The 17,573-nt window shown below is 39.1% G+C and overlaps 1 protein-coding gene across 5 annotated transcripts in view; it reads left to right on the top strand.

Annotated features, from left to right (window-relative positions):
- Positions 1–17,573, top strand: part of PPARG (peroxisome proliferator activated receptor gamma) — a 136,808-nt gene that overhangs the window by 106,673 nt on the left and 12,562 nt on the right. For all 5 annotated transcript variants that reach the window (XM_058725963.1, XM_058725966.1, XM_058725964.1 and 2 more), the window contains 2 exons: positions 2,077–2,276; positions 11,699–12,149. In XM_058725963.1, coding sequence (XP_058581946.1) covers positions 2,077–2,276; positions 11,699–12,149 — 651 coding nt within the window. The remainder of the gene's footprint in view (positions 1–2,076; positions 2,277–11,698; positions 12,150–17,573) is intronic.

The raw sequence follows: 17,573 nt of genomic DNA, 5'->3' as shown, positions 1-17,573 counted from the left end.
ATATGCCCTGCCTCCCCTCAGTTCTATACTTCTCAACTGAGAACTGCTGATAAAAAAAAGTAATAAATATAGTACAGAGAAGCAAATGATGGGACTGGCTTCACAGAAAATGATTTTGAAAGGAATCTGCTATCTGGTTTTCAGGGGTTTGTGGGGTTTTTTTCCTGTTTTATTCCAGTATATATTACACGAAGACTTAGCATGTGCTGGACATTATACTGAGTGCGGAGGATATGATACTGAGCAAGATTCCTGCCTTCATGGAGATTACATAAGGGAGACAAGAAAACATTGTAGATAATTACAGTGATCAGTGCTGAGAAAGAGAATACAATAAGTAATGAGATCATATCCTGTGGGACCTAAACAATCTGGGGCAGAAGGGTGGGGGACTGTGATAAGAATGTGAGCAACCATTCATGGCCCATCCCTGTGGAACTAAAAAAAGAATGGGGAAGAGTGAGTAGATAGACAAGATTTTTGACCAAAAAGTGGTGATTGTTTTAAGATTTCTGTTTGAAGAGGTCATGGGCAGAGGATAGATTTACCAAATGGATATAGGCTAATTTAATTTAAAAGCATCCTGAGAGGTAAGATTCTCTTCCCCTCTAAGTCAGAGACCACAAAGGAGCCACTCCACCCCCCCAAACACAATACCTGTATTAGTTAGTGATAGAGCTTATATAGGGTCAACTGAAGTGAATATGAATTTGAGACTCAGAGGTACACAGCAGTCTCTCCTCTAGCCAGTTGTAAATGAAATTCACTAAGTATTCAGATGGAAATGTGTTTATGGTAGAATGCTACCTTTAGCATAATAACATATAGCAGGGAATCATCCATTTATTCATTCTTGCATTCAGCAACCACCCACAGAGCACAACTAAGTGCTAGAGATATAAATGAATATGACAGTCTGGGCCCTCAAGGGGAAATGGTCACAAAAACACACAACTGTGCCACCACATGGGAAGTGTAAGAGTAGAGCTACACACAGGGTAATATTGGCTGTGATATCCAAATGTCCTTATTATGGGAAAATGTAGAGAGTCCAAAGTGGGGCCCAAAGGTAGCATTATTCAAAATATTTTGCAGATCGTATTGGTGGGGGAGGGGAGAACCATCTGAGTTGAAAGAGGTACAAACATGATTTTTCCCCCAACCTAGGCCTTACTAACCTCTGCTAAATGTTCCTCTTTGCCTTTCTTTCTTTAGTTTTCTTCTTCTTTACACTTCCTCACCCCACAGGAAGCCAAATGTTAAGTAAGGAAATGGTCTTTTTGACAAACATCATTAAGTGGTAATCCTAGAGAGTCAGGGGAATGATTATGGCTTCTCTCTACTAAATGTAAAAGGTCTAATAACATGAAAGAAAGCACCATCCATATTTCTTTATAACATGGACAAAATAAATCATACAGACTCTGTGAGAACAGAGCCTCTGTCTGTACAACTTTGAATTCTGCACAGTTCCTTCCTTCAATTTGTGAAAGAATTTGTGATCCTTTTAGGGCCTGACTGTATATTAAGGGCTGGGGATACAAAAATGATTAAGACACTGTCCGTGGCCTTCAGGATAGTGTTCTAGAGTGAGATAAATAGACCTATAAAATTAAAAAGCACAGTTTCGAAATCGTTGTCATTGAAGTATGTACCAAAGGCTATTGGAGTACAGGCAAATAAATAATAAATGCTGCTTGAAGAAGTCAAGAAAAGCCTCACAAAGAAGGTGACATTTGAATTGGGTCTTGAGGGATCAGTAGGAGCTGGTCCTCAGTTATTTCATGTGTAAGTAAATATACTTTAATTTCTTTGCTACACTTTCAGATTCTTTCACCTTCCTAGCAAGATCATGGATTAATTTTATTTTAATTAAAGAACTGAACAATTTAATTCTTACCGACAGCCTGTCGGCTATTGCCATGAAATAAAAAACGTGAACAAAGTTGGAGATAGAAAAACAAGACCTTGAGATTGGCAGAGAGAAGGAGGGGCTTTCTACGGTCTGGGCACTAGGACCAGGGGAGAGCAGCAGTAATTCAGTGATGTATCCTTGTCATTTCTCTCCCTCTATAGCCATCAGGTTTGGGCGGATGCCACAGGCGGAGAAAGAGAAGCTGTTGGCGGAGATCTCCAGTGATATCGACCAGCTGAATCCAGAGTCGGCAGATCTCCGGGCCCTGGCAAAACATTTGTATGACTCATACATAAAGTCCTTCCCGCTGACCAAAGCAAAGGCGAGGGCGATCTTGACAGGAAAGACAACAGACAAATCAGTTAGTTCTCTTCTGCTGTCTACATTGGGGTGGCTGGGTTCCTTGTTGTTGTTGTTGTTGTTGTTTTGTCCTTGAGAAAATAATTCACCCTGTTACACACACATATACAGAGTCAATGTTCAGCTGTTGGCTGTTACATGTTGCTGGCTGTGTCTGAAACACAGGAAAGGAAATGTTTTCAGATAGGATAAGTAAAACTTATTTTGAAAAGGGAAAAAGTCCTTCAAATTCTCCTAACAAATTCTTTGAGAATAGTAAAAAGCCTGAATAACTGAATAACTGGCCACAACTATATCCATCCCAGCAGCCCTGCTTTCTCTGGGAATGGCCTGACCTAGGCTTGGAAAAGGTATTCAGTCCCATTATTTTACAATTCAGGAGAACTGCTAGAGTCACTTCTTACAAAGTTCCATGTGGGGGCATAAAAATACATCTAAGTATTTTTCCCTGTAGCTCTGTTGATTGTTCCTGGGCAGCTAGAGGCTGTATCCTCTTATTACGTATGTGAGTTTTATCTTCTGTGAGGCTCTGAGCTGCCTGGGCTACTCCTCCCGTAGATTCCAAACATCTGCAGGCTCTTTGATTACCACTGTTTGGAAAACCCAGAATAGGCTATAATTGTTACTAAGTCAGATGTTCCAAAGCAGAACTCTTCCTTGATAGGAAGCTGAGAAAGCAACATGGAACTGTATTAAAACAAAACACAGCTACACCAGAATTTCAGTTCTGCCATCAGCTTGCAATGTGACCTGGGTCACATCTCCGTACCTGTTTTCACAGGCAGGGGTCTGCCTTTGATTGTAATATCTGCAGCAGGTTCCTAGGGTTGTAAGAAGCGCAGAACATGTTCAGAAGACACCGTCCCAGCCCTTGAAAGACCTTTTGTGCCATCATTTATTTTCAAATGAACACCTCCAGGAGAGGCATGCAGTTACTTTATAGATATGTGTAACTTAGTCCCCCACTCAGTTATATTTCAGGGAAAATATTCATTAGCCTTTAATGTATTTTGATGACTATCTCACGATGTGTTTTTTTTTTTTCCTTTTAGCTGTAAACCATTAGAGTAGTTATCAGCTAATAGAAAAAGAAAACTCCAGTGGGATATTGCTGTGTAAAGAGCCACTGAAGGACAATGAGTTTCCTGACTGCAGGAGAGTCACTGATACCTTAACAGTATGGTCCAGTTCTCCACAATTGAAAACAATTCTTACACATTCATTATGCTCAAGACACATAACCATCCTAGAGCTCCTATTATTATTCCCTCTTTAAAGATGAGGAGACTGGAGTGCAGAGAGGTTGGACATTTTGTCCTGAGATCACGCAGTTAGCACACAACAGAACCAGGCCTATGATGCAGGCCTCCTTGCTTCTACCTCAGTGCATTCTGAGCATGATACCCCCTCTTGGAAGGTACTTCCCCATTGGCTAGAAATGAGCCAAATTGGCAAATGCACTTGGAAAGCTTCACCTTGGGAAAATATGCTGGCTTATGATTTGTTTTTATCACTTTTTAGAATGACAGTAATCTTTTACGTTGTCCTGCTATCCCAATATATTCATGGCCAGGAAATTTTTGTCTTTTACTCTTTTGTTCCTCCCAAATAATAGCAGCTAGGACAACTGTCTCACATACAGGCTGGACTACAGACTATAGGTCTTAGTAAAGCTGAGTCTGTGTATTCATTAATGAAAAAAATCGGGGCACAGCAAAACAAAAGCAAGTGAAGACCTCTTTGTAGCTGATGTGACTATGGAAAACAGTTGTGTTCGTTTGAAGGGAGAGAAATAAAAGGAGAACTGGTGACATGGCTAGAAATAGTTAACTGTGTAAGGCACATTTTTAGCAGCTTGCTGAGAGCCAGTGTGGGATAGGGACCTGGAGGCTGGGAGGCCTGGAGCTGGGAAGGGAGCTGGACAGGGAAAGAACCCTAAAGCAAACTGTTTACTCCACACTTTTGCCTTGGGCCATTTTTTTTCCAGGAACTGCTTTCTCACATTCTCTTTATCTCCCACTCCAGACCTGCTATCCAAGCTGGAAATCCCATCAATTTAATAATAGTACCTGGAAGATAGGAGGAAGGCATTTAAAAAAAAAAAAAAATCCCCCAAGTAGGCAAGAATTTAAATGTACACTACCAGTGACTGGTATACTCTTCCCTGTCACTGAAAGGCAGAGAGCCCAGTCCACTGTAAATCACTTTAAAACCTCACGCCAATTGGCGATTTGGCTCTAAATCTTTGAGTTAAAAATAAGATAATTGTAGACTCTTTATGGGATAACCAAGTATTAAGGATTTTAAGAGAAAGGGCCGCAAAATGCTTGATTATGGGCTTTTCAAGTTCAGAGGCCAAATGTTTGTCATTTTTTCCCCTATAGTAACTAACACTGTGCTTTGCCCATAACAGTTACTCAGAATGTATTTGCTTAATTGAATTAAAAACTCTTGCCTATGCCCCTTTGAAATTCTGGACTTTGAACAGAGAGCCTCTCACTCGCCCAATATTTGCTAACCAACCTGGACATCATTAATGGTCTAGATAGAGGCAGAATTGCCTCTTGTTAGGGTCTGGAAAAGGAAAGAGAAATCGGGCCAAATTAAAATAATCCAGTCCCTGATTACACAAAACTGAAATAGAATTGTTTGGCTCTCTCTTTTCTCCTTATCTTGCAAAATCAAATTAAGCATTAGTGGAAAGAAATAGTTCAGAGAGGAATATGGGAGAGAAAAAAAAATCCAAAATGTGATTTCCAATGAGACTAGATATTTGTTCTTTATCTTACGTGGTCATGTTATTTATTTGATAGCATCTCTCTCAGGGGTGTTATGTTATCTCTTGGCCAGGACTTATGAAAGTTAAGATTTGCATTGATAGAAAAAGTCATGCAGAAGTATGGACTCCTGAGAGGGTAGGGGATGTGGAAAAGTGGCCATGGCTGGTGCAGTAGAACAGCTTGGGTCTCATTATACACCCTGCTTGAGACTGATGTCATTAGCGTTGGTTAGGCCAAGCCTGGGGGAGGCTGTTCAGCATAAAGGACGGCCTGTTACCCAAAACCTTTGGAAAAGGAAATGACTTTATTGGAGAGGCCATTCTTTAAATTTGTCTTACTGCTCAATTTAACCATTGCCTATTCCATCTCATTTTGGGATACTGGCTAACCTCTCCTCTCAGGACCTGTACCAGTATATGCCTCTAGGCCAACCAGGGCTTTTCCCTTCTCAATTAAACTTCTGTCTCCTGTATCTTATTTCCTGGTGCTACTTACACCTTTCAAAACAGATAAATGAGCAGATAAATTAAATGCTCTGCTTCCCTCCCATGTTTCTTAACTTTAACATCCTATCTTTGGGATATGATACTCCTACTTTTCATTGTCTTGCCTAAAAGAATAATGCTTGGGAATTTAGGCTCAGGGCCAGATGGGATATGGAATCACTGGATATGGATAACTGGAGAAGAAATTTCAATAGCAGTAAGCCTTTTAGCCACCCTCAAATGGGAACGGCATTGACTCTTCTCACAATCTCTTTCCCTTTCTGTGGCTTGTGCCAGCCCAGCAGCGTCTTTTAAGAGATCCCACTGAACTCTGAAAAACATGAATATAGAACCAGGGTGCCTGTTCCATGACGACAATTTGAGAACTGAATGGACTTTGGAAGTTCCCAGTGTTTGAATATTACCCTGATGTGCCGAACACACTGGGTGTATCATTGTCACATGATCCCATGTTTGTTGATGAAAATAAACACAGAATGGTTTTCAAAAACCATTTTCAGTGCTATGGTTTGTCATAAAACAATAAATAGAAAAACCCTTGGTGCGCCTGACAACTTTTCATCCCATATCTGAGAGATGATGAGGCCCTGGCTGCACTCTATCTGCAAACAAGGAATAAAACTTATTTGTTCTATATTGGACTTTGGGTCCCAAAGCATCACATTGCTTATGATGGGTACGTGTAGAGTCACTGTTTTTATAATTATGAGAGCAAACTGTGCCATCATAAAAATGGTTTTTCTAAATAGTGTGTGAAATATGAAACTACCAAATAAAAACAATATGGAAATGTCACCTTTTGTGAAAACAATTCTGTACCCATTCAAATTCTCCTATTCTAAAATTTACAATGGCTGTCAAATTTAGTAACTCAAGCTGTTGGAAAGATATCTCTTCTTTTAAATCCTACACTTACAGCTAAACAAAGTGTGGTCTCTTTCTCCTTCATCTATGGAAAAGCCTGAGGGAGTTGGAATTTGCTCCCTTGAGAAGAAAGATACCAGACAAACCGTCAGAGAAAAGAGACTTAGGAGCCCAGGTATAAATAAAGAACAGGATAGTAGTGCTGATTTGTTTTGATAGCTGATGAAGAAATTGGGCTCCTGGGATCATTAGTCCATATATTAATGTTAATAAAATAAATTCCTTTACTGCCGGGACTGTCATGAATAGCTAAAGATAGATCTGAACCAATAGTGTTCTTTCAGACAATAAATAAATAGCATATAGTTAAGAGCATGTGGATTTTTTTTTTTAATGACTAGATTCATTTGACCAACACCCTTGTTTGCCAGCTGAGTAACGCTTTGGCTGGCAATAGATGGCTTTTTAAGAGCTATGGTTATGTGCTAGTTCATTAGAGTGTGAATAATTCTTCCCATTAAGTTTTTATTTGTCTTCAATCTCTAAACCACACAGGAAACAGAATTACATTTGCGAGATTTTTCAAACTTAACTTCAGTCACATCCAGCACTAAACTAGCACTTCTAGGAAATATAGTTCAAAAGGCCCTGCCTCGGGGCGCCTGGGTGGCGCAGTCGGTTAAGCGTCCGACTTCAGCCAGGTCACAATCTCACGGTCCGTGAGTTCGAGCCCCGCGTCAGGCTCTGGGCTGATGGCTCAGAGCCTGGAGCCTGTTTCCGATTCTGTGTCTCCCTCTCTCTCTGTCCCTCCCCCGTTCATGCTCTGTCTCTCTCTGTCCCAAAAATAAATAAACGTTGAAAAAAAAATTAAAAAAAAAAACAAAAAAAAACAAAAAAAAAAAAAACAAAAGGCCCTGCCTCCAAGACCCCACCATAGAAGAGCTTCTAAAAACCCCAAATTCCTCCAGAATAGTCATTTTATTTAAAAAAGAAAAAGTGGGGAAGTCATATAGAAAGCAACAGAAAGGGAAAAGAACTAATCATGAGTCAGGAGATCTAGTTCCATTTCAAAGTTTGTTGTAAATAGTTATTTGACTTCGGAAAGTCTCTTGGCTTCATTCAACTTATTCATACCTCGTCAAAGAATGATGATGTAGGTGATTTTTGAAGACCCCTTTGGTTCTATAAATCCCATGGTTCTCAACAAGAGGAAACTAGAAACAGGCAAAACCAAAAAGACATTGAAGAAACCCAACCAATGAGTTTTGATTCACATTCACCCACTATAGCTAATCCAGAAGAACCAGGTATCTCTAAATGGGTCAAAGCTAGTCAGAAGTATAAAAAAGGAAGAAGGAAACAAAATGAAGAAGATAGGCCCCAACAATTCAGTTTTTCTTCCTTGAGTCTTTGCTCTAAGCTATCATGAAAACTAAGGATATCAGGAGAGATTCATGAGATGAGGCACACATTTTTTCAGGCCAGTTTTAACTCTGACGTGTTCACCAAGTGATGGTTTGTGAGAGGGTAGAGTTGTCTCTTACACTAATTATAGTCTCCAAAATTGGAGCAATCACCAGAACAGTCTTTGCTTTGGTTGACTCTCATTTATCTCCTTTAGCTTGCTATTTTAGTACTCAAAAAGAGCTGTAAACTTAGAGCATTCATTCATGCATAATCCCTTTCATAACTTGTATATTAAAATGCTGATGTTATGGACTGCTAAGGAACACTATTGTTCTACTTCTCCAGTCAAAAAAGTAAACTTTTATTACTCTACTTTGTTTTCATTATTAAGCCAGCTTCCTCCATGATCTTTGTGTTACACATTAGAGACATGCAAGAGGTCTGTAACTAAATATAATTATATTTATCTATATAACACAGTACCTTTAATCCCATCCTGGCTTTGATATGGGGAGCCATTTTTGAAAATCAGAATATATAAAAATCAATTACATTTGATGTATCTCTCTAAAGAAAACTAATTTCCTCTTACAGAAACTGTTTTTGCTTCCCCTAGAAAAACACTGTGTTGAAGTGCAGTTTTCTTCATGTCAGTCTCACCTTTTTCTGGTCTGCCCAATATTTGAGAATTACAAGCATCACTACGGCCAGAGGCAGATTCACTTTATATAAATTAATGAAGCTTAACCTTCAGGGCTTCTCTTTTGTACAGAGCCCCTTCCAATGTTCTGAGAAGGGCGCGAACAATTTTGCTCTTATAATTTGTATTATTGAACCTAACAGTTGTTATTAAATGTACCCAATGATTGAGTGCATTTCAGGCCCCACAAAACCTGGATCTGTCCCTGATAATGTCCTAGATGTAATTAAACATTCTTTCCTGTTAAGGAGAGGTGCTTATCTGGCCATTTGCTACAATGTCTGAAGATAAATACATCCTTAGCTCCAAACTAGAGACGTAAAATCATTAAGACAAATTTGAGGATGATATGGTTCCTCTTATAACAGCAGATCATCAGATGATACCGTACAAGCTAATAGAACTTAGATGGCTTCCCTTTGATGTGTAGAAAATACAGAAATATGGAAGTGAAGTCCTTTTTATGTAGAACATTTTACCAGAAGTGCAAAATTAAATTAATAACCCAAGATAAGTTACATAAGCCAAATTCCACCTGGTTTTAAGGTCAGCTCTCTGTAAATCAGGTGAGTCACTATCTTTTCACTGTTTCAGGGTAAGGAGGTCCAGGGTGAAACGTGCAACTGTTTGCAGGCTAAGAACCGGTGAATTGGTAGCAAAGAAAGGCAGGTCTCCAGGCAGACCATGTCTGGTGATCCCTCTTGCAGTTTGACAGATTTACATGGAGGCCGAAAGTGCCTGTGCAGACTTCAAAAATGCGATGAAAACAGCATAATCTTGGAAAAACAAAAAAATCCACTGGTATTCATTTGCATGTCAATATCCAGAATTCTCTACCAGTTCATCACTTTTCAAATGCTGAAGGGATTTAAAAAAAAACAACAGAATGGCTTGGCATGATGGTGGGGGCTGCTGATTCCTTTCTCTGTCCTTGAGTGTTTACTGCCAGGAAATCCTGACCAACATCGATTGCCAAGGGGTTAAAGTCACATTGTTGTTAAATTGGGAGAGAAAATTAGCAGGATTTTGTGCCCTATGTTCAACTATCACAGAGTTTCAAAAACAGGAACCTGGGACTTTATATGAGGGGACAGGGGAAGTCAAGGGGAAGAGTCACAGGGTGATTTATCAGGGCATAGTTCCAGATAAATTGCTTACATGGAGGTGGAAGAATTTCATGCATACATTCTGTGCCAAGAAGCCAAATGGTTGAGCAGAAGCTCATCCAGAAGTTGCAGTGGGCAGTTCTGGGTACAGTCTTTCCAATGTGAAGAGGGGATGATTTACATTCATGTTATTTTGTACTTCTATATATACAGGTAGACTTTTCAAGTATCCATACCATCAGATTCCCATGGCAGTAACGAAAACCAGTATTTCATTAACATAAGTTTATAATATGCTACAAAACTCCTAGAGGACAGAAACCACTAGGTTCTATAAAAACAAGTCTTTCTCATGATTAGAATCTGACATTCTGGGGGAACTCAGCACATTTTAACTGATGTGACTGATTATCTGCTCTTTTTTTTCCCCCTTTCTCATTAATATCAATCCTGAAATAGAAAAAAAGAAAAAAAAATACAAGCAGAGTGTCCAAAAACATAGTAAGCATTATTTGCTCCTAATTTAGTTGAAGAATTAAAGCCAACAAGCAAACCTATTCTTGAGTCCACACATCTGCCCTCCTTTGGGGTTGGATAAACAATACAATTGAAGTGAAGTTTTTGGTTAGAAAAGTAAGAATTTCTGGAATAACTCCAGTGAATGGTGTTGAAATAATATGCAAGTTTGCAAATCTACTCAACATCTAAGAATCCTTAGTGTTATTTCCTTCAATGTAGAATAGACTTAATGGTGAAAATCAAAGACTTGTGTAGAGATTAACAATCTCCAAACCAGTGGGTCTTAAAGGTGGCTCCTTCTGCCACTCATTCTGTTGCTTCCTCTTGCCCATCAGGAGGGAATTCTGAGCATCTCTGCTTAAGAGAAATGTCATGTTCAGTGTGCATGCATATACATGCACGCTCACACAAATCCACATATACACCACACACACAGCTTCTGAGAAATGCAACTAGAATATCTTCAAGAGAAGAAATGGAAATATCCAGCTTAATCCATCCCCCTCAGTTGGGAAATTTGAGCCTAGGAAAGATAAAGTACTTTCCTAAAGTCACATAGTTAACCACAGAATCCAAGCTATAAGCCAAATACCCTCAACTCTTCTTCCAGTGTTTTCAAGTATACGCTTATTTGAATGGGACTGGGGCTTAACTTCTATAGTTCAGTATTTCCAATGTATGTAAAATGCTGCCCCTTCTCAATCAGAGTAGCCGGAGGATTTCACAATGACCACAACCCTTTGGTCAGTTCTATACAAGAAAAATGAAAGAGAAAGATCACTTAATGACTAACAACTTGCTTTTGAAGGCAGCCTATTGCAAACTTGAATAAACTGATCCATGTGTTTTATTGATTATTTGACCTTTAAGGACAGATATTTTGAAAAATAAGTTCAAAACCCTTTTTTAATTTTGCCACTTTATGCAGCGCTTACCCACAGGCTTTAAACATCTGGCTGTTTCTAAAACAGATTGCTTCCAGAGCATTAAGAAAAGAAATAGACATTTTCTTGGCTTGGTATTTCTCATCTGCTTTCAGACTGATTTCTTTTTAGTTATAAGTATATTTTACATGCACACTGTGTTTCATTTGAGATCTGAGTAGATTTAATCTAAAACTGCAAGATTACTTTATGTTCAAGTGGATGTATTCAACCCTGAGTTGCCAAAATGATTTGTTTTTTATTGAAAGAAGGTTAAAAACACATTCTGTTGAAAGCCAAAATAAACAACGCATTTTGTATGATTTTAAAAGTCAGCAACAAAGACTCTCCAAACAACAAAATTGGAACTCTTAGCCAGTCATAGGTAAACTGTTGCAGTATAAGCTGAAAGAAAAGAAGACCAAGCTTGGTAAAATATGTTTGGATCCGGAAGACAATTAGGAGGAATAATCAAGAGTTAAGAGTATTTTCTCATAAACTATTTTTGACCTTAAAGATTCTAGTTAACAAAGCAAATGTGTATAAAGAAACTGGTAAGGTTGTTCACCCTAAATTAGAAATCTCCAACTCAACTACGTTTTCTCCCTTTTTTTGCAGCCATTTGTTATCTATGACATGAATTCCTTAATGATGGGAGAAGATAAAATCAAGTTCAAACACATCACCCCCTTGCAAGAGCAGAGCAAAGAAGTGGCCATTCGCATCTTTCAGGGGTGTCAGTTCCGCTCAGTGGAAGCTGTGCAGGAGATCACAGAGTATGCCAAAAGTATCCCTGGTTTTGTAAACCTTGACTTGAATGACCAAGTAACTCTCCTAAAATATGGTGTCCATGAGATCATTTACACGATGCTGGCCTCCTTGATGAATAAAGATGGGGTTCTCATATCAGAGGGCCAAGGATTCATGACAAGGGAGTTTCTAAAGAGCCTGAGAAAACCCTTTGGTGACTTTATGGAGCCCAAGTTTGAGTTTGCTGTGAAGTTCAATGCACTGGAATTAGATGACAGCGACTTGGCAATATTTATAGCCGTCATTATTCTCAGTGGAGGTAAGATTCATCTTCTTATCTTCTGTGAAAGGGGGTGGGATTGTGGTGGGATGGCTGAAAGAATTTTGACTTCCCTTAGCATTCATCCTTTCCTCTGTACTTACTGCATTTTGCTACAGAAAATGCCAATGATCTAATGCCATGAGAGCATCACTACACAGGTAAAATACCAGGAAAGAATATCACAACTTTGCAGTTTAAAGGCTGTCAGCAACCCAGGCTTTTTTTTTTCCTTCATAATATTTTTTCAAGTCCAATCCAAACATGGAAAACAAATGCCCTTCCCTTCCCTTCCCTTCCCTTCCCTTCCCTTCCCTTCCCTTCCCTTCTCTCCAGAAGTCCAATATATTCTTCATTTCATTTAAGTAATGACATGTACAACTTTGCTTAAGTGAGTGCTCACTTGGCATAGAGAAAGCACAACTAACTGGTTTGGGGCAGATTTTGTTTCTGCCCTACCATCAGGAAGATACTACTTTGAATTGCATTCCTAATATCAGGAATCAAGGAATATTTATCTACTGACTTCTACCCACTCTCTCAGGAAATCTACCTGATTTCCAGAAATCTTCTCTGATGGCTTCCCTGAAAGTTCCTTTGTGAGATGGTTAGTTGTGATTAAGAATACAACCTGAACCAAAGAGCACACAGAGAAATAAATTGAGTTATTTAGCAGTTCATTGTAATTTTGTCCTTGTAAGTACATGATCTAACTAACCAACTCCAAAAGCCAGATTTTATACTAAATGCTACTTTCATTGGCTTCTCCACACATTTCCAGCTTAAGTAGAAGAAAGTTTTACTGTCGTTTCTCTTTATAAAATTTGTTTATAAACAATTGCTTAAAAGCAATGAGTTTTCGTTACTGAAATGGACCTCAGGTGAGCTTTTTGTATGTACTCTACAAAATATCATCTGGCAAAAGCTGACGTGGTGGGAGGGAGGGGGGTTTGGTTGTCCTATAGATGAAAGCTGCGTATAACTGTCCAAGGTATTGTTAAGAACACTGTGCCTCCTGTCATCCTTTGTTGTCCAATTACTTGGGAGCAGAGTGCTTCTGAAATTAGGTGCATCATGTGTTAATAATAATAATAATAGCAAACACTTATTAAGTACCTACTGTGTCCAAGGCAGTATTCTAAGTGCTTAATACACATTCACTTAATTCTCCCAACCCAGTGAGGTAAGTACCATTTTGCAAATGAGGAAACCAGAGCACTGAAAGGTTCAATCACTTGCCCAGAGTTACCCAGCTAACACAAGATGGAGCCAGAATTATGAACTCTGGCAGTCTGGCTCCAGAGTCTACAGTAATACTGCCCTTTACATGACTTGGGTGCAAATAGATAACACATACAGCGCAGGTTAACTCTGGAGCCTGCAGTACAGTGTCAAGTTGTAACACATTTAAAAGTGACATTTTGGGATTATATTTAATGTAACAAAAACTACCATCCAGATGTTTTAATATCTTCACTGAATCTATTTAAACAGATCAACCCTTGATCCTCCCCGGATCCATGACTAATTCAGCAAAGAAGAATGAGATTCTAATTTATTTGAGGTTCATTAGGAGAAAAAGCTTAAATTTTGAAAACCCAGTTGAGAAAAACAAGTTGATATTGCTTAGCTAATATTTTGAGGCACATTTTACTTTTAGTGAAAACTAGATTTATTAATATTTTATATATTTCTGAGATTTTTCCTAAGCATACTATATATACCATGTTTTATTCCTTTTATTCACTTAATCATTTCCCCAATCATGTTGTTACATACTCTTTGTTAATATATTTTATTAACTTTTGAAAATAAAAGTAATACATGGTCATTTCATAATTGAAAGAGTACAGAAAGGTATGAGTGAAAAGTAAAAGTCTTTGTCCTCAGAATAAAATAAGATTAACAAAGCCCCGTTTCTCCTCCTAGAAAGTATCTATGCATGTGGTACCATATATATGTATATGTGTATGTGTATATGTATATGTATGTATACACACACACACACACACACACGCACACACATACACACATACTACCATTCTAATGACTAGGAAATATTCCATTTTATAAAGGACCATTACATGCTAAATTATCTATTTATGGTTACTTATAATTTATTACAAAACCTATAAAGAAGAATATAGAAAACTATTGAATATGTGTTCTAAATTTGTGTTTTAGTGACCATTCTTATATGTAAATTTCTGTCCAAATTCCAAATTCCTTTCTTTTTTTTTTTTTAAGTTTATTTCTTCTGAGAGAGAGAGAGAGAGAGCATGCATGCTCCTTTATGAGCAGGGGAGGGACAGAGAGAGAGAGAGAGAGAGAGAGAGAGAGAGAGAATGCCAAGTAGGCTCCATGCCCAGCTCAGAGCCCAGTGCAGGGTTCCATCTCACAAACCATGAGATCATGACCTGAGCCAAAATTAAGAGTCAGATATTTAACTGACTGAGCCACCTAGGCATCCCCCCAAATTATTTTCTCATTGTAAATTACCAGAAGTGGAATTGCAGGGTAGATGGCCATGAATATATATTTTTTAATATTTTATTTACATTAAAGACAGAGAGAAGCAGAGCATGAATGGAGATGGGGCAGAGAGAGAGGGAGACACAGAATCTGAAGCAGACTCCAGGCTCTGAGCTGTCAGCCCAGAGCCCGATGTGGGGCTCAAACCCACAAACCATGAAATCATGACCTGAGCCGAAGTTGGACGCTTAACCAACTGAGCCACCCAGGCACCCTGGCCATAAATATTTTTAAGTCTTTTTGTCACATCACTGCCAGATTGTTCTCCACAACATTTATACCAGTTTGTATTCCCACCATAGACATACACTAACGGAGGCATTTGAAATAAGCCATTCAACATGATTAATTTCTAGCCGGGGAAGGATAGACAAGAAACAGTCATGATAATTCTGAACTTTTGAACCTGAGCAGTATTGTTTTACAGGCATGTGAAAGAATAGGGTGTTTTCATCTAGAAAAAGATTCTATTACTGCCCATAACTCACGGATTATTTAAAGTTTTTTTTTTTTCAACGTTTTTTATTTATTTTTGGGACAGAGAGAGACAGAGTATGAACGGGGGAGGGGCAGAGAGAGAGGGAGACACAGAATCGGAAACAGGCTCCAGGCTCCGAGCCATCAGCCCAGAGCCTGACGCGGGGCTCAAACTCACGGACCGTGAGATCGTGACCTGGCTGAAGTCGGACGCTTAACCGACTGCGCCACCCAGGCGCCCCAACTCACGGATTATTTAAAAGCTAGATTATTTTTTAAAAAAAAGTGATTTGTTAGGCTTTAAATTTTTCATTAATTGGTTAAAAAAAATAACTGAATACCTTGATTCAGTTTAATAGATACTACAGGCTTTGGCTTTTAATTATGAAAATTTTAAATGGTACAATTTAAATATAGATGCTGTAAAAATGAATTACTTTTGGTCTTCTACAGACTACTTTAACAGTATCCAATATCCAGATCTTATTGGATCCTGACAACAATGAAAGAAATCTGAAGGTAGCTGCCAGCCATAGATTAAAATCTTATACCTGTGGTTATAATGAGAAGAAAACCCTGTGAATAATTTTAGACTTCCTTTTAAAAATAGAATTAACCATTGACTGGTTTCCATATCACAAAAGGCAAATCCTTCCCTGACCAAAGTTTGCTTTTGTAGATGAAGTCTACCTACAGGCAGTAGATAAGAATGAATAAACTGGACCCCATGTTTGCTCAACACACAGGAATTTGATTCTCTTCTTTACTCAGAGAAGCCGATTGGGTATAGGTCAGAGAAAGAACTGCTCAAAGCCTTTCCAGTCCAGAGACTGGACTCCAGTAAGATCAGAATCCCAGTTATCTGTAGTATAGTGAGATCAGTATCTCAGATTGTGGTTTATTAGAGTACAACATGTAATTTCTCAGTTATTTTTTTTTCCCATCCTGGGTTTTCCAGAAAAGAAGAACATTCATATAAGCAAGAGGCTTTGATCCAGTAAACAGATTTGTGATCCTACATAATCTTGACAAGAGTGATCATTTTCTCCTCTGTAGTTTACATTGAAGTCTATGGATTGCTTCAGAAAGAAGAGCTTCTTTGGCAGGGGTCCCATTGACCTCATTCTGAGCTAGCCTTAAAATCACAGAAGAGTTTCATTCTGGTGAAGGCATCATGACCCTAGACTGAAGGGAGTATGGGGAGATGGGCATCATGTAAGAGTGAAGTGGTAGGGAATTAGGGAGATTAAGGGCAAAGGGTCCCCAGAAGAACAAAGAGGATTTTTTTGGGGGGTGAAAGTATCTGATTTGACCCAACTAAGTATTTGCTGAGGAAACTGGAGTTGCTATAGTAAGATCACTGTCATTCAACTTCAACCATAGAAACTGCTGATACTTTTAGATTTGGTAGTTAGATTGGCCTGGTGCTTAGCATCTTTGGCTGTCTACTCAGCTGTCAAACCAAGCTAGTTGAGAAAGATGACCTAGTTCTTCTCAAGTTTTTCTCCTCTCTCTCTTTCTCCTCTGAGCTCAAGGCAAGAAAAAAATGGGACTAAAAAGGACAACACTGTAGAATCAGACAAAGGACAGCACTTCATACGTTTTCAACAGCATTTCATATACGTTCTCTTATTAGATCCTGAGAATTTTTGTGTATTTTTATTCTCATTTCATAGAAGGAAAAGCAAGGCTCGTAGACTTAAGTAATTTGTCTGAGATCGAGAAACTAGTGAGCCGTGGAACTAGGGCTGAAACCCAGGTGTCCTGTCACCTCAGAGTGCTCTCTCTGCCACACACCCTGTCCCCTTCCACCTGGCTAGTGGATCCTGGTCACCCTTCTTACACTTGTGTCGGTGGCTGCAACCTGTGCTGTCTACACAATACTCTGTAAGGTATGGGCCCATAATTTAGAAGTCATGCTTCCTCAGTAGTCGTGATAAGTAACAGCTTCCCTTGCTCCCTCTAGGATGGGTGGTGTCAAGAGTAATAAAACTGCCTCCAGCAAGGGGCATGTTTGCAACTGGCGCCACAGCTTCATGCCAGCCATGCTAGCAAACTCCCAAAACTGCCCAGCAACCACAGCCAAGTATAAAGCTCAGTAAAGCTGTCAAGCTCCAGGACACTCCATTGGACACTTTGCCCCCTTGAGCATTTGCTGTTCAGTGAAGAAAAGCATAGGAAGGTTCCAGCTGGAACTCTGCAACAGGAAAAAGCTCTTTTTGTTAATTCAGAACAGTTTGGAATCCATTACAGTTCTTCCCCAACTTCCAGGACGGGGGAGGAAATTCAATGGGTTTTACAATATATTTTTTGAGGCAAATTGCCACCGTCATCCTAATGACAGAGAGGCTGTAAATATTGATACAGTGGCCACAGATGGTAAATCATCAGCCTCCTCATTTACCCTCTTGAGTC

The sequence above is a fragment of the Neofelis nebulosa genome, chromosome 4 (assembly GCF_028018385.1).
Source record: "Neofelis nebulosa isolate mNeoNeb1 chromosome 4, mNeoNeb1.pri, whole genome shotgun sequence".
NCBI lineage: Eukaryota > Metazoa > Chordata > Mammalia > Carnivora > Felidae > Neofelis > Neofelis nebulosa.
Note: the sequence above shows the minus strand (reverse complement) of the source record. Positions and strands in the feature narration are given on the sequence as shown.